The following is a 27,679-nucleotide window of genomic DNA, read 5'->3' as shown; positions in this document are numbered from 1 at the left end:
ATCTACTCCCGAGAACAGAATCGTTACCAAACGCGCCCTTATTTTTTATGTCGATAATTAGATATGGAGTAAAACAAGATTCACTCTAGGTACAGTAAGACTGGTGCACAAGCTTATGTGATTATTGTCATGTCAACTAGAAAATACTAGTTAGTGAATGAAAATATAAAAACAAGAACTGGAGTCTTCATTCCGTGCTTGTCCAAAATCCTATTCAAATGTTCATTTTACTCAAGTGCGATACACCAAATTCTCCAATCTTATCTTCTTCCAACCAAAATATTATGTACTATAATAAAGATGTGTTTTTTTCGCAAAAAATGAATGATTTGAATAACAATTTCTTAAAAATAATTACTTGCATTGCTTATAAAAATGAGCAAACAAAAAGAAAAAACTTCCATAGCGAGGAAAACATTTAAACATAAATGGTTCCTAATAATGAAACATTTTCATTGATTAATTATTTCATGTAATTAAATGATTATTTATAAGAAAAATGTTCATAATTTTTTTTTTTTTTTTTTTGAGGAACAAATGCAGTTTAATATTCTCTAAAGGGATGAAGATTTGAGGGAGAATTCAAGAGATTCCCTCTTTGAAAAGATGAAAAGACTCAACCATCTTCAATCTGCTCGATTTGCTTGCCATCACACTTATTCCAAAACATAAAGCAAACTCACGGCGCACGCTAAGCAAACTCAAGCTGTGACCTCAGCCTGTCCGCAAAGATGTTAAGGACCCAAGTGTGATCGGACACCAGACGAGGGGAGGAATTCGACTGTGAGGTTGCGGTCGGGAGGCAGCGCTGGGTGGGTTGGTGGCAAGCGGCAGAAGGCGGCTGATGAACATAGGCGAGGGCACGGCCGGAGACTTTCAAATTCTTCATTTATCTCGCTCATTCAATATCTGTTAATAGCCACATCATCACTTAGTAAACCAAAACTAGTAAACCATTAATAAGTCTAACATTACTCTTAGAATGTGAAAACTTATCGTTCGCTTCTTACACAATGAATTAAACTTAGATCTTTGTTTGAAACATGCATGTATATAATTTGCTGAAAATTATTGAAAAAGTCATAAATCTATTGTGAGGTGGCCCATTCAATTCTAGACCTTTCAATTATGTCAATTTAGTCATAAACCTTTGGATAATTCACCAAATTAGTCATAAACCTTTAAATTGTACAAATTTAATCTTAAACCCATTAACAATTTGCTAATTTACTTTTAAAATCATCAATTTAGTCATTTTATCCAATTTTGGTTTAGGATTAGCCAACATGGTACAATAGGTGCTAGTATGGACAATTTTTGCAATTTTTATTTTCAGTATTCTAAATTTTTTTTCCTTTTTCTTTTCATTTTGTCTTCTTTTCTTTTTTTTTTTTTTTTTTTCCTTTTTTTTTCATTTTTCCCTCCGGTGGCCACTGAGGAGGGCATTGCTTGCCTTAGATGAGGGCTCACTAGCCTCAAGCGAGTTTGAGCCTTGTTCGAGGCTAGTGAGGACGATGTGGGCAATCCTCACCAGATGCCAGCAAGACCCTCGCCTATAGTCGGTTGTTGGTCAAAATTAACTTAAAAGACTAAATTAGTAAATTATCAAAAAGTTTATAATTAAATTGGCAAATCATTAAATATTTTTGACTAAATTGACAAAATTGAAAAGTTTAAATCTAAATTGGCAAATCATCAACCAAATTAGCACAATGGAAAGACTATAAACTGAATTGGCCATTATATAATTGGTTTAGAAATTTATAGCCAACTTTCCCTATGTATATATGTATGTATGTGTATGTATGTATATATATAATATATATAGTAATTAAGTTTAACCTTTAGTTTCTCTCACACTCATAGATTTGACAATCTTTTATACTTCCTTATTTTTTTATATGGTTCTCCGATGGCATCAAAGTCAACAGGAAGGTATAAATAGTATGCTTAAGTTTTCATACTCATAGATCAAGAACTATTAGTTGGCACCCTTCTTATATCTATAGAGTAGTCAAAGCCGTAAGTCCCAAAAGGATTAATTGTAGTCTAGTCTAATGAACCATTTGAAGGAAAAAAAATTTATATTCTTTAAATTTTCCTAAAGATATGAGATGAAGTCTTAGTTCCTATCTTTAATATGTAATGGGTTTCCTATGAAGTGTTATGAAATAGAATATATGAGTGTATTCCCTATATTTCAAATGAGATGTCTTTGCTTATCATTCATGTATTGTCTAATATATCTATGTTGAAGGGAATCATCTCATTTCCCAATGCTCATCGGTTACTATCCTTAAAAAAAAAATCCATTTCCTCCCTTGAGTGAACAAGTTTTGGAAGGGACGATGTAATCTATGGTTCAAGCTTTGCTCAAAAAAATAAAAATAAAAAAATCTATGGGTTCAAGCTGCAATTACTGCATAACGTCCGGAATAAGTCAAGAGATGGACGCCTCCCTCGGATCAACTAATTTAACCGGAAAACCGGATAAAGCGACCTCCGAGGCGCTCTTCATTGCCACGTGTCCTTGCACCGTCCTTTGAACCGTGCGTCGACACGTGGACTCCCCTGATGACTTTTACCAGAAGGCGCGTAATAGATATTGATGGGTCCTACCCAAAAAAATAAGAGAAAAAAGAAACTGTGGGACCCAGTGGCGGCCCTACCTGTCGACAAGAAACAATACGTGCAGTACAGTTGGGTCAGGGAATATTGATCGTCGGATTGTCTAGGTCCGACGTGGGTCCATGGCATCCAAGGGATCAGATGCACTGGGCCTACACGGACCGCGTGCAGTTAATAATTATGCCGTACCGAGCAAATTTTCCATAAATATAGACATGTTTTTTTTTAAAAAAATTATTTCTCCATTTTTTCTAGTCTGTAATTATTTATTTATCCATTGACTTGTAGAGACTTTTGAGTTTTGAGATCCACTAAAAATTTTGAAGTAAGAAATTGATCTTAACAAGTTCAAATTACAGCCCACTTAGCTTTTAAGATGCTTCAACAAAAAATTCAAAATTAATTACTTTCAATAATAAAGTCCCTTTTTGGTGTAATTATACATGTTCCACAAACCATTTTTATATGTAATATAATTCATCCTCACAAAGATTGTGGCACCTGATTTTAATGAGATTTCGAGTACTATATATCCTTGTATAAATTGTAAAATCCATCTTTCAATTCATGGCATAGAATTACGACAGACAAATACACCTAACTCAAACGAAAGCTATTTTTAATTCATGATTTAACAATTGGATTTTTCGCCACCTGCCCTTTAATTGAAAGCAAGTATCAGTAGAAGAACAAAAGTGATTGTGCTCAACTAATTTTAGGATGACCCCAAACCCATGTTCACGTAATTATGACAAAGATTTACTCTTCCAATACATTAATATTTTTCTCTTATCTTTGGCCAAAATCCCAATAAATAAATAATAGATGTGAAATGACACCGAAGTTTCGTGCACCGCCCAAATCCACAATTTTCTTCCCAACCGTTGACGGTCTCCCTCCCCGAAACGACGCCGTTTCTTAGCAAAAGTTGGCTCCTCTCTTTCCTCCAAAAAAGCAGAATGCGCTGATCTCTCATTGGACAGACACCAATTTGGTCAATGTCGGCATCCATACTCTATAAAAACCCTGCAACACCTCCCTTCCAAATCCACCAAGCAATCTTTCACTCGGTCTTTACTGAAAACCTCTTCACATTCTCTAAAACCCATCTCACTTCCTGTCAATACTCAGATAAATTTTCCTTCCTTCCTTCCTTCCAAGTTTAAGAACCGACCCAAGAAATGGCTCTTAACGTCGTCGCCGCCGCCACGAAGCTGGTGAAACCCGAGAACCAGCCCAGCCGTGCCTACGTCACGTTCTTGGCCGGGAACGGCGATTACGTGAAGGGCGTGGTCGGGCTGGCCAAGGGGCTGAGGAAGGCGAAGAGCAAGTACCCGCTCGTGGTGGCGGTCTTGCCGGACGTGCCGGAGGAGCATCGGAAGATACTGGTGGATCAAGGCTGTGTCGTGAGGGAGATCGAGCCGGTTTATCCGCCGGAGAACCAGACTCAGTTCGCCATGGCGTACTATGTGATCAACTACTCCAAGCTCAGGATTTGGGAGGTATGCGCAGTTTGCTATTTGTTATTAATTGGTTCAATGCATATGCTCTGTAGTTTTTGTCAATTCATCAACATTTGCTGATCTGGTTTTTTCAATTGCAGTTCTTGGAGTACAGCAAGTTGATCTATTTGGACGGAGACATCCAAGTTTTCGACAACATCGACCACCTCTTTGACCTCCCCAACGGCTTCTTCTACGCGGTCATGGATTGTTTCTGTGAAAAGACGTGGAGTCACACCCCACAGTACCAAATTGGGTATTGCCAACAGTGCCCCGACAGGATCCAATGGCCTGACCACGCCGGTCCAAAGCCGTCGCTTTACTTCAACGCCGGGATGTTCGTGTATGAGCCGAACCTCAAGACGTACCGCGATTTGCTCGAGAAGCTCAAGATCACACCTCCAACTTCATTTGCCGAGCAAGACTTCTTGAACGAGTACTTCAAGGACATATACAAGCCAATTCCCAATGTGTACAACTTTGTGCTCGCGATGCTGTGGCGTCATCCTGAGAATGTCGAGCTCAACAAGGTCAAGGTTGTTCATTATTGTGCCGCGGGGTCGAAGCCATGGCGGTACACGGGCGAGGAGCAAAACATGGACAGGGAAGATATCAAGATGCTGGTGAAGAAGTGGTGGGACATTTATGACGACGAGTCCTTGGACTACAGAAATATCGTCGCCAGAGATGAAGCGGCAAAGCGGGCGAACTTGGAGAGGTTCCTCGCGGCGCTATCTGAGGCTGGAGTCGTGCCTTACGTGCCTGCCCCATCCGCGGCGTAGCTGTTAAGGAGTTGAGGGGATGTCGAATAAGTTTGTAAAGGGATTTTAGTGTCTTAAGTACAGTTTGAAGTTGGAATTCTTATTCCTTGAGATGAAAGGCTTGTTTTTTCTGCCTTTCATTTCCCGGATCTCTAGAGGTCTGAAGTGAATTTCTATTCTTTTTCTGTTTACATTGGTAGGCTCAAATCATATCTTCACTTGTAACATTGTGTAGATTATGTTATGATCAAATCATCTTTCTGTACTCACCCTATTCATTAATGCCTCTGTATTTCCGCCTGCATGATCAAATAACTCAGCCAATAAATCGCGGCCAAAGTCAGAATTCAAAGGCCATAATGATGATCTGATTCGCGACTATCTGTTAGATGCTTTAGTGTTTTGCATTACTATGCATCTTTTTCATGGAAAAATAAAACAGCGGCGACATTGCACTTTCTCTCTAATTTATCCATAACAAATTGCAGAGTGCAGAATTAGCTTGACACCTGATAATCTTCTCAATGCCCTACAGAGTTGCTAGTTCTTTTCTCTTTTAATTGACTTTTTCAACGTGATGCCTAGGAAATATCCACAAGCCAAAACCTCCAACTTACGACCTTGTATAGGCCAGGCCATGTTTGTGGTGTCTTCTGAAGAAAATCGAGCTCGATCGATTGAAAGTTGTCCTCTACCGCTCTCGTGGATCAATATCAAAGCCATGAATGGAGGTATACCGGGAAAAAAGGAAAACATGGAAGGGGGAGATATGGGAATAGAAGCTGGACTGATTAACTTCACTTGTGCCGTACACCATCTGTTCTTCCTCACGAGTACTATTGTGCTAATCACCCCATGATTTCCGCTCAGCTTACATGTTTAGGATCGAGAAAACTGCTACTAATTGGATCATATGCTTTGGGTCTGAAATGATCAGCATCGACTATAGACTTATGGATACAGCTCAAGTTCAAATTCTTGGGGGGAAGAAAATGAAAGAATAACTAGGTAGGGGTGTGCATGGTCCGAGCGGGCGGTTCCCGACCTAGAACCGGGAACAGCTCGCTAAGGACTAGTTCCGAAAAATTGAAACCGGGATCCACCCGTTTGTTGCACGGATCCACCCAGAAAGTGGACCGCTGGTCCAGTCCGGTTCCCGGGTGGATCCATGGAACCGGTTCCCGGGTGGATCCATGGAACCAATCTTGACGCGAAGGCGAGCTGTGTCGTCACGGTGACAGGCGAGCGGGCAAAGGGCGCTCGTGCCTGCTAGCGCAGTGGTCGACGCTAAGGCGAGCTGTGGCGTTGCGGGTCACTAGGGTTTTGACATCGGGCGACGGACGAGTTCAATAGATCGGGTTACGTCTGTCCACCTCGCGCAACTCCGAGCCGAGATCCTTGAGAAACTGACCCCATATCGGAAAAGTCAAGAACAAAGGGGGACGAAATCTACTGTGATTTTGATGCAAAAGAGAAGTTAGGGTGGGTCGTCGGCTATGGTTCAAGCGTGGTGGTCGACGACGGCTCTCTCCCTCACACTCTACCCTTACTCGCAGCTTCAGATCTCACTCGATCTCCCCCTCTCTTTTCAACGTCTCATAGATCTCTCTCTCTCTCTACTCGACCCCCCTTCATCGAGCTCCAAGAGCCCCTATTTATAGGCTGGAGGGTCCAATTGACAGGGGCATTTCCACTGCCGATCTTGGGCACGCCGATCGGCCTCCCTCTTGGCCGAACCGGCATCTCAGCCCGTCTTCTCCACGTAGGCCTGCTCGTCATCGAAGGTGTTCGCCAAGACGTCCCCTCCGTCCGAGTTTCTTGCCGGATTTCGCGCTGCTCCTTTCGGCGGATTTGATGGCTCCTGCAAGGCGTCCCCTCCATCGCCGGTCTACCCTCCTCTCTCTCTGCCCTAGGTTGTCTTGCATGCCTTTAGTCTTCACCGAGTGTCGTGTCCACTATCCAACATGAGGAAGGAAGGAGGAAGAAGAGGAGAGGGTTGGACCGCGGAAAAGATGAAAATGGATTGGGCCCAGCCCCGTAAGGGAAAAGAAGAAAAGAGGGAAAAAGAGGGAAAATGGTCTGATTTCGCTAGGTTTGTTTTAGTATTTTTTAATATTAAATATTAATCGGTTCGGTCCGGGTGGGCGAGCGGGTGGAGCTGCCCATGGAACCAGGAACCAAACCGGTACCCACCGGTTCCCATAAATTGGAATCGGGACCGGACCAATTCCCTCAAGAACCGCCGGTTCCAGGCGATTCCAGTCCAGTTCCGGGCAGTCCACGTGATTCCCAAGTATTTTGCACACCCCTAAGAAGAACAAAGCGGGTGCCAATGCTGAACCGCTGAAAGGGCTCTATGTGGGAATTCAACTCAGAAGAAGTTATTGGTTTATATCCTGAAAAAACCCAAATTGGTACATATGTGACAAATTTACTCCAAACTATTCTTTTGATCATGAAAAACTCCAAATTGGTACATTTTTTATCATGAAAAAAAACTCCAAATCGGTACACATGTAACAAATTTACTCCAACTGATCATAAAATAAAAATAAAATAAAAAAACCATAAACTGATACATTTATGATAAATTTACCCAAAACTATTTTTTTTTATGACCCAGGGAACCCTGTACAGTCAGCAGCCGGCAGGTAAACCCTGGGGCCGCACGAGGGAACCACCACCCCATGTGAGCGGGTAAGGCACCAAGTGCCTTCTCTGGGTTTCAAACCTCTCGCCATGAGGGCAAGAATCAACGGGGCCTTATCCAGCAGAGCCACCATAGCGGGTGGTTATCCTAAACTAATTTATTCAACCACAAAAAATCCAAAACCGGTAAATTTGTGACAAATATACCTTTTGCTTAATTGAATTAATACCACCAAAAAATCACAAAAACTATAAATTATGACAAACAGAGCGTAAAGTCCCAAATTGGTATACTAGTCAACTATCACGTGTCATTTAACTTAATAATTTGACGGTAAAATTTAACTTAAACTAAGATAGGGTAAATTTGTCACAAGTATACCGGTTTGGAGAAATTTGTCAAAAACATACTAGTTTTGAGTTTTTGATGTTCAAAAAAAATAATTTGGGGTAAATTTATCACAAATGTACCAGTTTAGGGATTTTCAAGGTATTAACTCTATTATATATTAGTTTGGTGAAACAACATCGCAAAGGGCCTATTAGCTCATACAGCGTCGTGCTAAAAACGCAAAGGTCGCAGGTTCGAAACTTGCATGGTCCATCTTTCTAATTTTTTTTTTTCACTTGGTGTTAAATCACTTCTTCAGTATGTTGAGAGTTTTCTCCATTGGTAATGTTTTGAACGAGGATTAATGTATATTGCATCGTTGATCGCATTTTCGGTTGATTGCGCCGTTTGTAGAGTACAACAAGATGATCTACTTGGATGGCAACATCCAAGTCTTCGACAACATCGACCACCTCTTCGACCTCTCGAATAGCTTCTTCCATGCCTTCATGGACTGCTTCTGATTTAAGACATGGAGTCCTACCCTTAGTATAAAATTGGGTACCGCCAATGGTGCCCCGACAAGGTCCAATGGCCCGATCACGCCGGTCCGAAGCCGCCTCTCTACTTCAATGTAGGCATGTTCATGTATGAGCTGAGCCTCGAGACCTGCCAGGATTTGCTTGAAACCCTCGAGATCACACCTCCGACTCCATTTGCTGAGCAGGACTTCTTGAACATGTACTTCAAGGACGTTTACAAGCCGATTCCCAACATGTACAACCTCGTGCTCGTGATGCTGTGGCGTCACCCCAAGAACATCGAGCTCGATACAATCAAGATCGTTCACTATCGCGCCGCGGGGTCAAAGCCATGGCGATACACGGGCAAGGAACAGAACATGGAGAGGGACGACATCCAGACGTTGGTGAAGAGGTGGTGAGGTATCTACGACGATGAGTATTTGGACTATAAAACATGGTAGGCGCGGAGGAAGCGGCGAAGCAAGAGAAATTGGAGCGGTTCCTGGCAGCGCTATCGGAGGCCAGAGGGCGCTTATGACCCGCCCAACCACGGCCTAAATGTAAAGAGTTAGGCGATATTTATATGCTCTTGTATTAGTCATAAGTGAGTTTTTAAGCACAGTCGTAAGGTAAGGTTTCAATTTCCTTATTTTGTAGGGAGAAAATAATTTATTTATTTTTTGGTGGGTATACATTAAATGAAATACTAAGTATCCTTTCTTGTTGTTATATAATTTTAGCAAAATTCAGTCTTCATCTAATTTATATAGAACACACCATCTCCCATGTACAAGATCAAGTGTGATATGCGATCTAGCGATTCCTGATGCATTTCACTGAAAAGATATGATGGTTTCACTAACAAAATCTTTTAACATAATGCTACTAGATATATAATGACTCGTTTACAACTTGACAAATAAAGCGACATGGACAATTATTTTTTATGTCGATAATTAGATATGGAGTAAAACAAGATTCACTCAAGGTACAGTAAGACTGGTGCAAAAGCTTATGTGATTATTGTCATGTCAACTAGAAAATACTAGTCAGTGAATGAAAATATAAAAACAAGAATTGGTGTCTTCGTTCCGTGCTTGTCCAAAATCCTATTCAAATGTTCATTTTACTCAAGTACAATAGACCAAATTCTCCAATCTTATCTTCTTCCAACCAAAATATTATGTACCATAATAAAGGTGTGTTTGTTTTGCAAAAAATGAATGATTTGAAGAACACTTTGTTAAAAATAATCACTTATATCGATTATAAAAATGAGCAAACAAAAAGAAAAAACTTTCATAGTGAGGACAGAATTTAAACATAAATGGTTCCTAATAATGAAACAGTTTTCATTAATTAATTATTTCAAGTAATTAAACGATTATTTATAAGAAAAATGTTCATAAAATCGTTTTTTTATTTTTTGTGGAACAAATGCAGTTTAATATTCTCTAAAGAGATGAAGATTCGAGGGAGAATACAAGAGATTCCCTCTTTGAAAAGATGAAAAGACTCAACCATCTTCAATCTGCTCGATTTGCTTGCCGTCACACTTATTTCCAAAACATAAAGCAAACTCACGGCGCACGCTAAGCAAACTCAGGCTGTAACCTCAGCCTGTCCGCAAAGATGTTAAGGACCCAAGTGTGATCGGACACCAAACGGGCGGAGGAATTCGACTGTGAGGTTGCGGTCGGGAGGCAGCGCCGGGTGGGTTGGTGGCAAGCGGCGGAAGGCGGCCAAGGGCACGGCCGGAGACTTTCAAATTCTTCATTTATCTCGCTCATTCAATATCCGTTAATAGCCACATCATCACTTAGTAAACCAAAACTAGTAAACCATTAATAAGTCTAACATTACTCTTAGAATGTGAAAACTTATCGTTCGCTTCTTACACAATGAATTAATCTTAGATCTTGGTTTGAAACATGCATGTATATAATTTGCTGAAAATTATTGAAAAAGTCATAAATCTATTGTGAGGTGGCCCATTCAATTAAAGACCTTTCAATTATGTCAATTTAATCATAAACATTTTGACGATTCGCCAAATTAGTCATAAACCTTTAAATTGTACAAATTTAATCTTAAACCTACTAACAATTTGCTAATTTACTTTTAAAATCATCAATTTAGTCATTTTATCCAATTTTGGTTTAGGATTTGCCAACATGGTACAACAGTTCCGACGTGGACAATTTTTGCATTTTTTTTTAGTATTCTAGATTTTTTTCCTTTTTTTTTTTTTCTTCTTTTTGTCTTTTTTTCATTTTTCCCTCTAGTGCCCACTGAGGAGGGCGTTGCTTGCCTTAGATGAGGGCAGCCCTCACTAGCCTCAAGCGAGTTTGAGCCTTGTTTGAGGCTAGTGAGGACAATGTGGGCAATCCTCACCCGACGCTAGCAAGAGCCACGCCTATGGTCGGTTGTTGGTCAAAATTAATCAAAAAGACTAAATTAGTAAAATATCAAAAAATTTATAATTAAATTGGCAAATCATTAAATATTTATGACTAAATTGATAAAATTGAAAATTTGAAATCTAAATTAGCAAATCATCAACCAAATTAGCACAATGGAAATATTTATAAACTAAATTGGCCATTATATAATTGGTTTATAAATTTATGGCCAACTTTCCCTATGTATATATGTATGTATTTGTATGTGTATATATATATTAAGTTTAACCTTTAGTTTCTCTCTCACTCATAGATTTGACAATCTTTCATATTTCCTTATTTTATTTTTTTTATATGGTTCTCCCAGCCTAACCCTTTTATGGCATCAAAGTCATCAGGAAGGTATAAATAGTCTGCTTAAGTCTTCATTCTCATAGATCAAGAACCATTAGTTGGCACCCTTCTTGTATCTATAAAGTGGTCGAAGCCGTAAGTCCCAAAATGGTTAATTGTAGTCTGATCTAATGAACCGGAAAAGTTTTTTACATTCTTTAAATTTTCTTAAAGATATGAGATGAAGTCTTAGTTCCTATCTTTAATATGTAATGGGTTTCCTATGAAGTGTTATAAAATAGAGTATATGATTGTATTTCCTGCATTTTGAATGAGATGTTATTATTTATCATTCATGTGTTGTCCAAAATATCTATTTTGAAGGCAGTCATCTCCTTTTCCAATGCTCATCGGTTACTAACCTTAAAAAAAAATTCCATTTCGTCTCTTGTGTGAACAAGTTTTCGAAGGGGCGATGTAATCTACGGGTTCAAGCTGCAATTACTGCATAACGTCCGGAATAAGTCGAGATGGACGCCTCCCTCGGATCAACTAATTTAACCGGAAAACCGGATAAAGCGACCTCCGAGGCGCTCTTCGTTGCCACGTGTCCTTGCACCGTCCTTTGAACCGCGCGTCGACACGTGGACTCCCCTGATGACTTTTACCAAGACGCGTAATAGATATTGATGGGTCCTACCCAAAAAAATAAGAAAAAAGAAACTGTGGGACCCGGTGGCGGCCCTACCTGTCGACAAGAAACAAATACAGTACAGTTGGGTCAGGGAATAGTGATCGTCGGATTGTCTAGGTCCGACGTGGGGTCCATGAGATCCAAGGGATCAGATGCACTGGGCCTACACGGACCGCGTGCAGTTAATAATTATGCCATACCGAGTAAATTTTCCATAAATATAGACATGTTTTTTTTTTTTTTTAAAGAAATATATGCAACACAAGTCCTAAAACTTACAAGGAAAGTATAATTGAGTCTTAAAACTTACAAAAAGTGCAATCGAGTCCTAAAACTTGTCAAATTAGCTTAATTGAGTCCTAAAATTAACACCGTCGTATTTACTAACGGAAAATGCCGACATGGCGCCGATGTCATATTTTAAAATATTTCTATTTTCCACGTGGCTTTTTTAAATTATTTTTTATTCAAAAATTTTAAAAATTAGATTTAAAAACTAAAAATGAAAAACTAAAAGTTATTTAAAAAAAAAACTGTTAAAAAAATAAAGAAAATGGCATCTCGGACATTTCCACCGCAGCCGCCACCCATCGTCGAGGGGCGCGACGGTCACCGGCCCCGGCGAGGCTCGACCACCTCTGCTAGGTCAGGCGAGGACGCCCAGATCTGGGTATGCCGGCCCTCACAGGGGGTCGGCGACCCTCACCGGCCCTCGCCTGGGGTCCGCGATGGTCGCCCAGATCTGGGCACGCCGATTCAGCTCCGTCACACTCCTGACGCCGTGCCTCGACGCTGTCCAGATCTGAGTGAGTGGGTTCCGGAGGGCAGGGGTTCCGTCGCCGTCGCTGCACCGGACTTGTGCCGAGCCGTGCCGCAGTAGCCCCGACACCGTCCCTAGCAAACTAGCCATGACCCTTTGCAGTGCTGGGCTGCTACCGTTCCCCGACGTCCTACCGCCGACCCCCCGACGCCATCGTTGCACCGGACTACCATCGTCGCCCGCCCGCCACCGACAACTCCACCTCGATTCGGCGTCGGGGACGCCTGGATCCGGGCGGCGTGCCCAGATCTGGGCGTCCCCGCCCGACCTGGCGAGGGTGGCCGGCTCTCGCCTGGGGCCGGCGAGGCCTCGCCCGAGCGAGGGCAAGCCACCCGGCCACGGTCGCCGGCCACTCCGGCGATGGGCGGACGGAAGCACCACCAGTGCCTTTTTATTTTTGCATAGTTTTGTTTTTTGAAATAAATTTATCTTTATGTTTTTTGTTTTTAAATCTAATTTAAACAAGAATAAAAATAATGTTAAAAGCCACGTGTATAATAAAAAAATTATTTAAAATGCCATGTCGAGCCACATCAGCATTTTCCATTACTTAGTTTGACGGTGTTAACTTTAGGACTCAATTGAACCAATTTGACAAGTTTTAGGATTCGCTTGCACTTTTTATAAGTTTTAGGACTCAATTGCACTTTTCTTGTAAGTTTTAGAACTTGTGTTGCACATATCCCTTTTTAAAATTATTTATCCATTTTTTTTAGTCTGTAATTATTTATTTATCCATTGACTTGTAGAGACTTTTGAGTTTTGAGATCCACTAAAATTTTTGAAGTAAGAAATTCGATCTTAACAAGTTCAAATTACAGCCCACTTAGCTTTTAGGATGCTTCAACAAAAAATTCAAAATTAATTACTTTCAATAATAAAATCCCTTTTTGGTGTAATTATACATGGTATGCAAACCATTCTTACATGTAACATAATTCATCCTCGCAAAGATTGTGGCACTTGATTTTAATGAGATTTTGAGTACTTATATATCCTTGTATAAATTGTAAAATCCATCTTTCAATTCAGGGCATAGAATTACAACAGACAAATACACCTAACTGAGACGAAAGCTATTTTTAATTCATGATTTAACAATTGGATTTTTCGCCACCTGCCCTGTAATTGGAAGCAAGTATCAGTAGAAGAATGAAGGTGATCGTGCTCAACTAATTTTAGGATGACCCCACACCCATGTTCATGTAATTATGACAAAGATTTACTCTTCCAATACATCAATATTTTTCTCTTATCTTTGGCCAAAATCCCAATAAATAAATAATTAATTAATTAATTAATTAATAGATGTGCAATGACACCGAAGTTTCGTGCACCGCCCAAATCCACAATTTTCTTCCCAACCGTTGACGGTCTCCCTCCCCGAAACGACGCCGTTTCTTAGCAAAAGTGGGCTCCTCTCTTTCCTCCAAAAAAGCAGAATGCGTTGATCACTCATTGGACAGACACCAATTTGGTCAATGTCGGCATGAACGTCCTCAGACACCTGCAGCTCCTTCCCCTGTCACAATCAAATCCACAATTTAATTTTGAATAATCATTTTCATTTTTCTCTAATTAAGAATAATTTCCCAAATTCTATAAAAACCCTGCAACACCTCCCTTCCAAATCCACCAAGCAATCTTTCACTCGCTCTTTACTGCAAACCTCTTCACATTCTCTAAAACCATCTCACTTCCTGTCAATACTCAGATACCTTTTCCTTCCTTCCTTCCTAGTTTAAGAACCGACCCAAGAAATGGCTCTTAACGTCGCCGCCGCCACCAAGCTGGTGAAACCCGAGAACCAGCCCAGCCGTGCCTACGTCACGTTCTTGGCCGGGAACGGCGATTACGTGAAGGGCGTGGTCGGGCTGGCCAAAGGGCTGAGGAAGGCAAAGAGCAAGTACCCGCTCGTGGTGGCAGTCTTGCCGGACGTGCCGGAGGAGCATCGGAAGATACTGGTGGATCAAGGCTGTGTCGTGAGGGAGATCGAGCCGGTTTATCCGCCGGAGAACCAGACTCAGTTCGCCATGGCGTACTATGTGATCAACTACTCCAAGCTCAGGATTTGGGAGGTATGCGCAGTTTGCTATTCGTTGTTAATCGGTTCAATGCATATGCTCTGTAGTTTTTATCAATTCGCCAACATTTACTGATCTGGTTTGTTCAATTGCAGTTCTTGGAGTACAGCAAGTTGATCTATTTGGACGGAGACATCCAAGTCTTCGACAACATCGACCACCTCTTTGACCTCCCCAACGGCTTCTTCTACGCGGTCATGGATTGTTTCTGTGAAAAGACGTGGAGTCACACCCCACAGTACCAAATTGGGTATTGCCAACAGTGCCCCGACAGGATCCAATGGCCTGACCACGCCGGTCCAAAGCCGTCGCTTTACTTCAACGCCGGGATGTTCGTGTATGAGCCGAACCTCAAGACGTACCGTGATTTGCTCGAGAAGCTCAAGATCACACCTCCAACTTCATTTGCCGAGCAAGACTTCTTGAACGAGTACTTCAAGGACATATACAAGCCAATTCCCAATGTCTACAACTTTGTGCTCGCGATGCTGTGGCGTCATCCTGAGAATGTCGAGCTCGACAAGGTCAAGGTTGTTCATTATTGTGCTGCGGGGTCGAAGCCATGGCGGTACACGGGCGAGGAGCAAAACATGGACAGGGAAGATATCAAGATGCTGGTGAAGAAGTGGTGGGACATTTATGACGACGAGTCTTTGGACTACAGAAATATCGTCGCCAGAGATGAAGCGGCAAAGCGGGCGAACTTGGAGAGGTTCCTCGCGGCGCTATCTGAGGCTGGAGTCGTGCCTTACGTGCCTGCCCCGTCTGCCGCATAGCTGTTAAGGAGTTCAGGGGATGTCCAATAAGTTTGTAGAGGGATTTTAGTGCCTTAAGTACAGTTTGAAGTTGGAATTCTTATTCCTTAAGATGAAAGGCTTGTTTTTTTCTGCCTTTCATTTCCTGGATCTCTAGAGGTCTGAAGTGAATTTCTATTCTCTTTCTGTTTACATTGGTAGGCTCAAATCATATCGTCGGTTGTAACACTTTGTAGATTATGTTATGATTAAATCATCTTTCTGTACTAACCCTATTCATTAATGTCTCTGTATTTTCGCCTGCATGATCAAATAACTCGGCTAAGAAATCGCGGCCAAAGTCAGAATTCAAAGGCCATGACAATTATCTGATTCGCGACTATCTATTAGATGCTTTACAGTTTTTCATTGCTATGTATCTTTTTCATGGAAAAAAAAAACTGCGGCAACATTGCACTCTCTCTAATTAATCCATAACTAATTGCAGAGTGCAGAATTAGCTTGACACCTGATAATCTTCTCAATGCCCTACAGAGTTGCTAGTTCTTTTCTCTTTTAAAGGACATTTTCAACATGCTGCCTAGGAAATATCCACAAGCCAAAACCTCCAGCTTACGACCTTGTACAGGCCAGGCCGTGTTTGTGGCGTCATCCGAAGAAAATTGAGCTCGATTGATTGAAAGTTGTCCTCTACCATTCTCACGGATCAGTACCAAAGCCATGGATGGAGGTATACTGGGAAACAAGAAAAACATGGAAGGGGAAAATATGGGAATGGAAGCTGGACTGATTGACTTCACTCGTGACATACACTGTCTGTTCTTTCTCACAAGTACTAATGTACTAATCACCCCATGATTTCTGCTTAGCTTAAGTGGTTTCGGACCGAGAAAACTGCTATTAATTGGATCCTAAGCTTCAGGTGGTAAATGCTCAGTATCGACCATACAATTAAGAATACAGTTCGAGTTCAAATTCTTGGGGGAGAAAACAAAAGAAGAACGAAGCGGGTGCTGGTGCTGAACTGCTGCAGAAAGGGCTCTGTATGTGAATTCAAAGTGGAAGAAGTCATTGCTAGATAATTAGTTTGTGAAGCTTGGTAACAACTGGCCTATTAGCTCAGTTGGTTAGAGCGTCGTGCTAATAACGCGAAGGTCGCAGGTTCGAGACCTGCATGGGCCACTATTCTTTTTCTTTTATTATTCTCTTTTATCTATTGTTCCCAGATTAAAAGTATCTTATTTTCTTTCTCTGCATTTTTTCCACCCCAAAACTCCCAACAGGTACCAAAAAAACGCATATATTGCATACTTTCAGGCTTTTTTATGTCAAGGCTTCATAACTCAAAATATCTTTTCTTTCTCCCCCTTTTTTTTCACCCAATTAAAAATCGAATATTCCATCACATTTTTTCAAGTTTCTTCTTTTTTCAATGGTATCCTTAAATTAAAAAAGAAGAAGAAGAAGAAGAAGGATATATTGCATATTTTCAAGCTTTTTCATATCAAGGCTTCATAACTCAATATACATTGACATCTATAGCCAGGGAGAACCTCTCCATATCAAATTAAAAGTAATTACCAGCTGAAGCATGTATCGTATTACGGTATTAGTCGATACTAATTTGTTCATTTGTTTTCTTCTCCCTAATGACTACACTAATGCAGTTTCCCAGTAACTACAGCCCCTCGATTTACTGGAATTGTACGGTGCCTGCAGTCTTCTTTACGGCGGAAACTGCTGGTCGAATTGCAGCATGATAATAGAGAGGAATTTCATCACCTTCATTAGACTATCCAAAGGTATGTAGCACAAATCATGTAGAGAAAGAAATTTTCAAGGTTCAGTGAAATGGGGCATATGACCAGATGAATCCCCTCCATCTTCTTAGAAGAGGCTAAGCACAGAAGAATTCTGACAGAAACGAAGGGGTGGTTCAAGTTAGAAGCAGACTGCTCGAGAGAAACTCGCTCAAAATCTGTAGACTTTTCGAGCCTGCAAAAAGCACCATGTTCGGAAACGTGAGCCAAGCATACACAGACAGATACTGGACCAGACATTTATACACGTTAGGCCAGAAGTTTCAGGCTAAGCATGAGGCCGTGCGACACCTAGTGAGCTGGAACAAGGTAGCTTTTGTTCAGCATAATAGAACAGTGAAACATACAAATCACTTTAGCACAATAACTGGTTTCGGCCCTGCCGTGGCCATCATCAGGAGAGCGGCATTAGCTCTCGACCAGTTTGTGCACGGGAGGCCAACCCCGCCTTTAGAAATCCTCTAAAATGATAATCATCACAACCCTAGATTCCTCGCACAAACACTCTGATGCCACTCCGATAAACCAGTTGTATCAACCCTTCTGCATTTCTCGCACTTCACCGCGATGCCACAAAGCGCCCACTTTTCAACCCCCATGGGTACAAGAGAAATTGGAACTTGGGCATTCTCACCTACCCAATTCAAGCTATCTTGTTGCTTCCTTGCGTTCTTCAACCATCAGCGCCACTCCCACGGGACTTACATGAATGGCAAACGCTCGCCCAACAAAACAAGCCACTCCACACCATTGGTTGCTCCCCTATCAAAGCTGTTCGCGAATCTTCAGTCACTTGCGCTCTCCCTGACAAGTGTGGCATTCCAAGCCAACCGCACTACTTTGGCAGCACTTTCTTTCGCCTACTAAGCACTTTGTTTCGCTTGTTCTGTCACTTCCTGGCATTCTTCAACCACCACAGCCACTCCCGCGGGACTTACATGAATGGCAAATGCTCACCCAACAAAACATGCTACTACACTCACATCAGTTGCTTCCCCCAATCAAAGCTGTTCACGAATCTAGTCACTTGTACTCTCCCTGACAAGTGTGGCATCCCAAGCCAACTGCACTCTCTTGGCAGCACTTCTTTCGCCTACTACGCCTCTATTGATCTTAACAACTCTTGATCTCAGCAAACCAATGAAGGATTCTCTTCTTGTAGGGAACATGGCGACCGATCTCTTCTTAGCATCCACCTATATTGTTTGAGAAACTTGCTTGTCGCACCAAAAGTATCCTGGCCAAGGACGAGCTCGTGTTGTGCCTAGTGAGCCGAGACACTAGGCCAACCTTCTCTCAATAGATTGTTCCCAATAACAATATCACGAATAGCATGGACCGCACCACATCCAACTTTGTTCAGGCATCCAGTCTCTCAAGCAAGATATACAGATCATCAGCACAACTGGTTTCGACCTGCCAAGGCCTCATCAGGAAAGCGGCATCAGCTCCCGACCAGTTTATGCACAAGCAATCAATCCCACCTGCAAAGGTCCCTTAAAATCATAATCATCCCATCCCAAGACTGCTAGTACAAACGCCTTCATGCCACTATCTTGACACTATTGCAACAAATTAACTCTATCAACCTTGTGCATCTCTCAAACTTCACTCCCGTGACACAAAGCCCCCCCTTTAAGTCTACATAGGTAAGAGAGAAATCGGACTCTAACGCTAGAGAGCCAGTTCACTCCATGCTAGAGCCCACCGCATTTGACTTGAATATACCCTCTCAAATGCCTTAAAGAAGGGTCCACAAAAAGGTATTTAAGAGATGGAGATTCATTGCTGGGCTGCTGGGCATTTGGCTTCTCCTAAAAAGAGTGATTACCTAGCTTATCAGCAGTTCCAGCAGCATTCACAGCCTTGGAGAGGTCTTTGCTAATTGGTGAACACAAAAAAAGGACATCAGTTCATCCCAATAATATAACACGCATATGAGGATCTTGAATAGACATAAAATTCGTAAATATTGGTGATGAAACATTCTGATGAACTCATTTTCAGCCCCTTAGCTATCAATAATTCGACTAGAGTGCTTCTCAAACTCATGTTTAAATGTGCATTCTCTAGTTTGTGAGCATAAATAGATAGGACAGCTGGTAAGAAATGGACTAATGACTCCAAGAATTTAAAAAAAAAAATCGTTTTTATCCATGTACAAGAATATCTGCCACATATAGTTAGCTTTCCCTAGAATAGCAAGAAGAGAAAGCTAGTGGAGAAAGAGTGGCATGTAATTGTAGCTTATGAATTAAGTTATGTCCTGATGGAGCAATAATCAGCACAAGACCGTCCATAAGCACTTCAAAGTTCGAAAAGCCAAATGAAGACAAATGATGCAGATGCTGCCCGCCACGGCGTGGATAGCCTTCCCCCATTTTAGACGGGGTGAAAACTGAAAGACAAGGTGGCTCTGCTCGCTCTAGCTTATGCTTATGCTGCGTGCTAATGCAGCACTACCAAATTAGCACAAGACCGTCCATAAGCACTATATGGATACAGGCAGACTGAAAGATGGTATTCTTTTCATGGAAGCAGACCACAATAGAGAGGAAGAATATCAAATTCATTCCACCATATGCGAAAACTCGACTTACCTGATCCTGGGTCCTGGCATCAGATGACCCAACTGCTAAAGATGATGCCTTTGCATTCCATGTCTACACATCAGAACCTGCAAGAAGAAATGCAGAAGTTTTCTTACTGATACCGGAAGGTGCACCATGGACTTCTAACGATGAACTTGCAAGAAAATCCTGCACAGTTAGCCTGAACTGGAAGTACTGATTTCAGGAAATTACATACCCATCCGTTGGTGTGTTCGTCACAACCCCGCCATTCTTGAGCTTGTACGCCTGCAGAATAGAGACACACAGACAGACAGAGAGACAGGATTCCCATCTCCTTCTTGGCGAATACCTCACCAAAGATCTTGGTGGAGGACAACCCATCTTCTGTTTCCACCGCATCAAGCCCAAGAATCAGTGAGACTTGACAAAGAACCACAAACCAGGCAAAAGCGCACTGATTTACGCACCAAGAAACTCTCGTTTACGAAAGAGGCGAGAGGCCCGAACGGCTGAACTAGGGTTTTGGAGCACGCCCTTGTATTGAGTAAAGGGTCACCTGCTTTGATATTTATATAGCGAATTTCTCTTGTGAAAAAAAAAAAAAAGCAGGGGATCTGGCGGCTAGCTTGTGAATTAGCCATGTCCTGCATCGTTAACTCGCTAGGGTTTGCTTGGATCTGAGCCATTGGGCTGAGGAGCGTGAGTAAACATGGGCCGCTCCATTGGGCTTCATTTTCGGCCCGTGTAGATTATTTGTATCTGTGTGTGTGTGTGTGTGAATCTTATTTATATATCATGAGAGAAATAAAATGTGAGAGTAAATATGGTAGTCTAAAAAGAAGTGAGAATTTTCTTTGTCGTAAAGGGTTGTAACCTCGATCAAGACCTTGCTTTAAATACATAACGGTAAATAATGGACAAATTAAAGTTGATAAATAAATAAATAAGAGAAAATAGAAAATACATATATCTTTGACTCAACAAACTATATCGAGTCACTAGCATAATCATATATTTAGTCTTCATTATCTTATAATTACCAATCCTAAAATCTATGTCGAGCCATAAGTACAATCATACCGCCTGCTCCTCCCACGTTCGACAGCCCGACGTTCCCGGCAATCCTAGAGCGCCAGCCATCACTCCTCCTCCGACCTCTACTTTCCCTCCCTTGTCTTTCCTCTTTCAGCCTTCTCTCCCAAGCTACTCAATTTATCAGAGGATGTTCTTCTGGGGGTGCTGGTGCATGCAGATCTTTAGTGCATGTCTGTGACCGCATGCTTGTCTTTGGTGCGTTGTGGAATTGGTTAAGTATCGCGATTCCGGGTGGTGGTGAACTAGAGAGCTGGAGGGACAAACGCCGATGGCTGTCCTCCTCTCGGCTTCGCCGCCGTTTCATAAGCCATCCGACGTTGGCCATGTACGACGATAACGTGCGATGATCCTGTCCCTGCTGCTTGTGTTGTGTGCAGATCGTTATTCAGACGGGCGAAGACATTCCTTACCCAACATCATGCTATAGCTAATAATTTACGTATCGAAGTTTCCTTCTATGTTCTCTTTTCTAGTCGAAGGAACGTGGCTCCTAGTCCGTGCAAGGTTCGATGAGCTATTTCCATTGAAACCCCACCATTTCCACCTGATCGAGACAGTGTCGCCCTACAAATTTCGTATTGAATAGCCGGGACTTCCTTCATTCTCTAGTGATATTTCTCTTGGAATATTCGAACGAAGAAGGAGAAATTATCATATACTCGATCAATATGTCAATTTATTACATCCAGCCAAAACTTTTTTTAGGTCAATTTAGTTCTAAATATTTTACAATTGATGTGGACGCCAAAATTGGCCTAGCAACGTGGACGTCGGTTGGTGACCCATCCGGTGAGCACTAACGTGACAATTTTTTTTTAATTTTTTTCAAATTTTTAATTTTTTTTCTTTTTTTCCTCACATTCTCCTTCCTCTAGCCGGTCGGCGAGCCTTGCCTAGCCATAGCGAGGCCGTTGTCGCGCTAGATCTAGCAAGGTCAAGCCACTAGTGAGGTTGACCCTCACCTTGGTTGGGCAAGGCCCTAGTAGATCTGGTAAGGCTTGCCCTCGCCCGGCCAAGGTGACAGTTGACCTTGCTAGTGGCCGGCGAGGTCACCGTCACCGAATCTAGCGAGGCCAAGCTTTGTCGTTCTTGGGCAAGGAGCCTCGTTGGCCACTAGCAAGGTCGACCCTCACCTTGACTAGCTGAGGCCCTACTAAATGGGCGAGACTAACCTCGTCGATCAACCAAAGGAAGAAAAGATGGATGGAAAGAAAAATTAATTCGAAAAATATTAAAAGATTTAAAAAAAATATTTAAAAATGCCACATCAGCGTTCGTCGGACTGCCGTCACCGGCCAATGTCAACATTAGCACCAATTGGCTAACTTTGGCTTAATGGACTAAACTAACACAATTGCAAAAGGTTTAGGATCGAGATGGCTTAAAAAAATTATGACTAAATTGGTACAATTATAATAAATTTACAACTTTTTTATAATTTTCCTAATATGTCGCATCCGTTTATTCAAAACCCACTTTCAAAATACCTTCTCTGAGTTCGATACCTTGTAATGGGGAGAATTACTAAAAAGTCCTAAACCTATTGTAATTGTGCGATTCAATCCTAAACTTTTTTTTGCCAATTTAGTCCTAAACCTTTTATAGTTGTGCCCGATTCAGTCCATCCGGCCAAAATTGGCCGGCCGGTGCTGACGTGGTTGCGGCCGTCCGACGAACGCTGACGTGGCATTTTTAAATATATATATATTTTCGAATTTTGTAATTCTTTTTTTTTTCCATCTTCTCCTTCCCCGGCCGGCCATTGGAGAGAGAGAGAGTTGCTTGCTGAGAGAAACCAGAGACAAACGAGAGGATGATGATTTATGGCCGAGGAGACCTTTGGGGGTGAGAAGCTGGTGAGAGTAGAATATTCTTCTTGCTTGCACCGCCTGGAACTTTCACAGAAGAGGGAAAGCCTGAAGGAAATACAGGGAGCGCTCACTGAGGGAAAGCAAAAGGGGGCTCACTGGTTTTTTGGGGAATCGCAGAAGGCTGCATCAAAACGTTCTGGGGTTCTTTGGAAGCTCTCTTACACAGAGACGGGTGGGGCATCTTTTCTTTCTTGGCTGAAACCATATCGCAAGGGGGAGAGAGAGGAATGCTTTGAGGAAGAGAGATTTCAGAGGGAGAAGGGGAGAGGCGAAAGGAAAGAAAGAGAGCGGGGGCTTTTCTTTTTCTGGGAGCGCCGCTCCTTCTCCTCAGATAGACTCGACCAAGCCACCTCGACCATCTCCATCCTTCTTCCCATCTCTCACCACTCTCAGTGCGGCCGCCCCGAAGAACGTTCTCTCGGGTTCAATCCTCGGCCGTAAATCCTCCTCTCCGCCGGAAATCTTCCCCCCGCCGGCGTGCCATGTGGTTCAAGGCCACCCTAGTCAATTCTTCTCTGTGATTTGTAGTTCACTGGTGATTATATGCTTGCTAGAAAGCCAAGCATGGAAGAAATTAATCTCGTGTAAAGATTTTCCGTTGATTGTTGCGATTGCTAGAGTAAGCATCCGGAGTTGGTGACCATCGATTGGAGCAGGTGACCGCCGGTTGGTGTTGGTTCGGTGGCGATGTGTATGCTGGATACTACGCATATAGAGGTTGATTTGTCACCAAAAATTCTGGTTCGATTAAGTTGCAGAAGGAATAGAGATTCGGGGAAGAAGATGGCGCAAGGTTGAAGAAGAAGGTGCAGGGGAAAAAGACAAAACAAGGAAGAAGACAAAGGGGAAAGAATAAAAGAAATTAAGAAAATTATTTTAAAAAGAATTAAAAATTCAAAAAAATTTAAAAATTTTAAAAAAAAAATTAAAAAATGCCACATCAGCGTTACTTGGATGGCTGGTGTCCACGTCAGTGCCGGCCGGTCAATTTTGGCCAGATGAACTGAATTGGCACAATTATAAAAGGTTTAGAATTAAATCGGCCAAAATAAAAAGTTTAGGACTGAATTGACACAATTGCAATAGGTTTATGACTTTTTTGGTAATTCTCCCCCTTGTAATGCGTCGACCTTGTCAAGTACAAGGGTTTCGGAATTCCTTCACGTAAAAAATGATTAGAAAAAGGGATATTTTTTTAAAACCTTTTTGGGGAATTTTAATAGGACAGGAGCAAGTGACTACGATCGACGACGGTGTCGGAATATTTTCTCCCCCACGTACAATATTAACACAGCTTTTTTAACCATTTGATAGAAGCCCATTTGAAAGCTTCCACTTCACGAGAATTTGCCTGGTGTTTCGCGTGATCTTTATATCTATCTCACTTTTCATTCCTTGAAACTGTTTTGAGTTTGAAAATCGGGACTTTCACTTAATGTGGAGCACCCCTAATCTTTGAAATGATATAGACACCGTCATTCTGATGTCGCAAGAAGCTATAATGGAGTTGGGTGTCCCACTGGAATCGCTAAAGCTTTGAGCTGTTTCTCTTTTATGTCCAAACACAGCAGTAGGAACTCTTACCCGAGATCTGGAACCCAGCGAGAAGGGGTTAGCTGAAGATCAATGTTGACGGGTCTCTAATGGACGGACAAACGGCGGGAAGCGTTGCCAGGATACGCAGAGACGAAGCCGGGAGAGTGGTGGGTGGTTTCGTGAAGGAAGTTTGAGCAAGTTTAGTTGAGCATATTGAAACACTCGTTTGTCTAGAAGCCTTTCATATTTTTGAAGCTAAGATCTAAACTTTCTCTCACTTTGGAGTTAGACTGTCTAAAAGTAACAAGCACACTTAGACATTACATTCCGTGCTTGTGGGAGGTGGCTCTGCTTATCACCAAATTCAAGAAGAGATTGATGGGCTGTTTTAAGCAATTTCAAATAACTCTGAAAGAAAAGCAAATCAAGTGGTAGATTGGATTATAAAGGCCTGTAAAAAAAAAGAATCTCCCTTTTAATTGGATTACTAATCCTCCTTAAATTCTTTGGGGTTTTATTTGTTTGGAGGCCCAAGTATCTCGTACTGCAGGTTTCACTTGATTATCAAATAATAATAATCTTATAATTATTAATCCTACAATCTACCTACAATCTATGTCAAGCCACAGGTACAATCTTACAGCTTATGAAATATATCGATTTTCAATCCTTAAATTCACATAATCATCTTCGTTCCTGGTGGCGTCGACACAAATGCACTGCCGCACCGAGCAGAAGCAACTCGCAAACTATCGGCTCCTCTCCTGTGTTCGACAACCCGACACTCTCGACAATCCGATAGTGCCGGCCATGGCCTCCATCCTCCACCTTCCCTCCCTCCCCTTTCCTCTCTCCACCTTCTCTACCAAGCTTCTCTTTATTTATCAGAGGATGTCCCATTGGGGGTGCTGATGCATGCAGATCTTTAGTGCATGTCTGTGACCGCGTTCTCTTCTTTGGTGTGGTGTGGAGTTTGTTAATTCTCTCGATTCCGGACGGTGAACTGGGGAGCTGGAGGGACAAACGCCGTGTTACCATTGCTGTCTTCTCAGCTTCGTTATTGTTCATTAGCCATCCGACGTTGATCTTGTACGATGATAAACATGCGATGATCCTGTTCCTGCTGCTGATGCTGTGTGTAGCTTGTTCTTCAGACGGGGGAAGACTTTCCTTATCCAACATCATGCTAGCTACTGATTTACTTATTAATAGTCTGGATATACAACATTCTCACAGTGATTTTCTCCTCAAATATCTTAATGAAGAAGGAGACATTATCTCTTACTCGACTAATAGGTCACATTGGTTTATTCAAAACTAGGGGTGCGTAAAAGAACTAGGACCTACTCGAACCGCTCGGAACCGGACCAAAACTGCTCAGAATCAGTGATTCTTGAGGGAACCGGTCCAATTCCCCATTCCAATTTATGGTAACCGATGGGTAACGGTTATGGGTTCCATGGGCCAATCCACTCACCCGATCAAACCGATTATATTATGATAATATATTAATTTTAATATTAAAATAAATTTTGAAATTACTAATTAGCAAAACTATATTTTAGGACCACCACATTCGGTGGCTGCATTGGTATGCGCTGAAACCCTCTTTGCGGAAGGGCGAGAGTTCGAACCCCTGTTTGCATATTACGCAGTTTATTAGTGGTCTTAAGTGCGGCATCGTGGTGATGGTTCTTGCGCTAGCGTTTTTCCAGGTTTACGTTGCCGGCTGTCGGCTATATGATGGTTCCTAGGTATCAAAAAAAAAAAAACTATATTTTAGGGCTCCATTTCCTCTCATAGTTTCCATGTTTTTATAAGAATTTAATAAGTAACCTGCCTTTCAACAACTCAACAAATGGGTCCTTTAAAGGATACTTCCAAGATTTACATAGCACACTATGTTCAAGAATATGTTGAGTACTGGTGAAATTGTTTCTACAAAAAGAATTCAGTAAAACAAAGATTGTAAGAGATTGAGCATTGTTAGAGTATAAAGGAAAAGACTAACAATCATCCAGAACCTTAAACTTAAAGAATATTTTAGATTTCAACTGAAATGATTCAAAAACTAGAAAAAAAAAGCTATTTCACTTATTTGGTAATGTTTTCCAATAAAATAAAGAAAAGTTGTATTTTTAATTAAACCGATTCAATTTAAAGAAAAATATTACTTAATATGAAGAGCACTCACGGCGGGATTGGAAAACAATATTATTATTAGTAAGATCGGTTCAATGGATCCACCTGAGATCGAACCTGGACCAGCAATTTGGTTCTCGAGTGGATCCATACAACTAATGAGTGGATCCCGATTCTAAAATTGAAACTAGTCCTTAGCGGGCAATTCTCACTTCTAAGCTAGAACTATCCACTTAGACCATGCACACTCTTATTCGAAACCCAATTTTGAAATACCTTGTCCGGCGTTGGTTACCTCGTAATACGTCAAATCGAGAACTACCCACTTAGACCATGCATATCCTTATTTGAAACCCAATTTTAATATACCTTATCTGGCATTGGTTACCTCGTAATACATCAATCTTGTCAAGTACGTGAATTCCTTAACTTGAAAAATGAGCAGGAAAAGGAACGATTTTTTCCTTAAAAACTTTTTTCGGAATCTCTCGAGAACAAAATTCTAAGAGCACGAGACTTTACCCAAAAAAAAAATATTCTAAGAGCACGAGAGTACGCGGCTACGATGGATGGACGGTGTCGGAATATTTTTTGCCCCCACATACCACATTAACACAGCTTCTTTTCTTTTAGTTCTTGCTTAACAACCTCTCATTGCTCTTCCACCATTTGATAGAAGCCTAATCGAGAGCTTCGACTTCACAAGATTTTGCCTGGACTTTCACGAAATCTTTACATCTCACTTTCTGTTCCTTGAAACCTTTCTTGAGTTTGAAAAATTTGGAACTTTCATTCGATGCGGAGCACCCCTAATCTTTAAAATGAAATAAACAACGTCATTCTGATGCTGCAAGAAGCAAGATCGGAGTTAGATCTTCCACTGGAATCGCTAAAGCTTTTGAGTTGTTTCTCGTTTATGACCAAGTGATTATAAAGAACAAATGAAGCTGGAAGAGAAGCAGATTTGAGCAAAGGAGATGAAAAAAGGGAATCTTGCGACTGCAGATTTCAGGTGGATTGTGTTCGTCGAATTACAGATACAGAGTCTTCCTTCTCTCTCTACGTTTCTGAACCTAGAAAACCAACTCAACCCAGTAACTCTCTCGCTCGTTCAATGAGCAAAACCCTGATGCAGAAAAGAGCCGATGCGAGTATCGCA

General features: G+C 41.7%; 2 protein-coding genes, 1 long non-coding RNA gene, 1 other non-coding gene and 1 pseudogene across 4 annotated transcripts; 4 read left to right on the top strand and 1 right to left on the bottom strand.

Moving 5' to 3' along the window:
• Positions 1-3,694: 3,694 nt before the first annotated feature.
• On the top strand, positions 3,695-5,165 carry LOC104431168 (galactinol synthase 2). The gene is made up of 2 exons (XM_010043851.3): positions 3,695-4,130; positions 4,232-5,165. Exons 1-2 carry the CDS (start codon positions 3,810-3,812, stop codon positions 4,910-4,912), a joined length of 1,002 nt encoding a protein of 333 aa, XP_010042153.2. The 5' UTR covers positions 3,695-3,809; the 3' UTR covers positions 4,913-5,165.
• Positions 5,166-8,269: 3,104 nt separating this feature from the next.
• LOC104435022 lies at positions 8,270-8,933 on the top strand (annotated as a pseudogene).
• A 5,349-nt stretch (positions 8,934-14,282) lies between these two features.
• LOC104431179 (galactinol synthase 2) lies at positions 14,283-15,762 on the top strand. Its single transcript, XM_010043859.3, has 2 exons — positions 14,283-14,722; positions 14,824-15,762. The coding sequence occupies exons 1-2, from the start codon at positions 14,405-14,407 to the stop codon at positions 15,502-15,504; spliced, it is 999 nt and encodes a 332-aa protein (XP_010042161.2). The 5' UTR covers positions 14,283-14,404; the 3' UTR covers positions 15,505-15,762.
• An 829-nt stretch (positions 15,763-16,591) lies between these two features.
• Positions 16,592-16,665, top strand: TRNAI-AAU. Its single transcript has one exon. It is a non-coding gene; the product is annotated as a tRNA-Ile (tRNA).
• A 785-nt stretch (positions 16,666-17,450) lies between these two features.
• On the bottom strand, positions 17,451-20,401 carry LOC108956237. Its single transcript, XR_001982365.2, has 2 exons — positions 20,112-20,401; positions 17,451-19,980 (listed from the first exon to the last, which is right to left on the bottom strand). It is a non-coding gene; the product is annotated as an uncharacterized LOC108956237 (long non-coding RNA).
• Between the last annotated feature and the right edge of the window lie 7,278 nt (positions 20,402-27,679).

Source organism: Eucalyptus grandis, chromosome 2 (genome assembly GCF_016545825.1).
Source record: "Eucalyptus grandis isolate ANBG69807.140 chromosome 2, ASM1654582v1, whole genome shotgun sequence".
Classification (NCBI taxonomy): Eukaryota; Viridiplantae; Streptophyta; class Magnoliopsida; order Myrtales; family Myrtaceae; genus Eucalyptus; species Eucalyptus grandis.
Note: the sequence above shows the minus strand (reverse complement) of the source record. Positions and strands in the feature narration are given on the sequence as shown.

Excerpts from the sequence above, each read along its gene's own strand:
- LOC104431168 (XM_010043851.3), top strand. The coding sequence starts at position 3,810 with ATGGCTCTTAACGTCGTCGCCGCCGCCACGAAGCTGGTGAAACCCGAG. Across the intron at positions 4,131-4,231 it reads CCAAGCTCAGGATTTGGGAG|TTCTTGGAGTACAGCAAGTT; the intron begins GTATGCGCAGTT and ends TTTCAATTGCAG.
- LOC104431179 (XM_010043859.3), top strand. The coding sequence starts at position 14,405 with ATGGCTCTTAACGTCGCCGCCGCCACCAAGCTGGTGAAACCCGAGAAC. Across the intron at positions 14,723-14,823 it reads CCAAGCTCAGGATTTGGGAG|TTCTTGGAGTACAGCAAGTT; the intron begins GTATGCGCAGTT and ends GTTCAATTGCAG.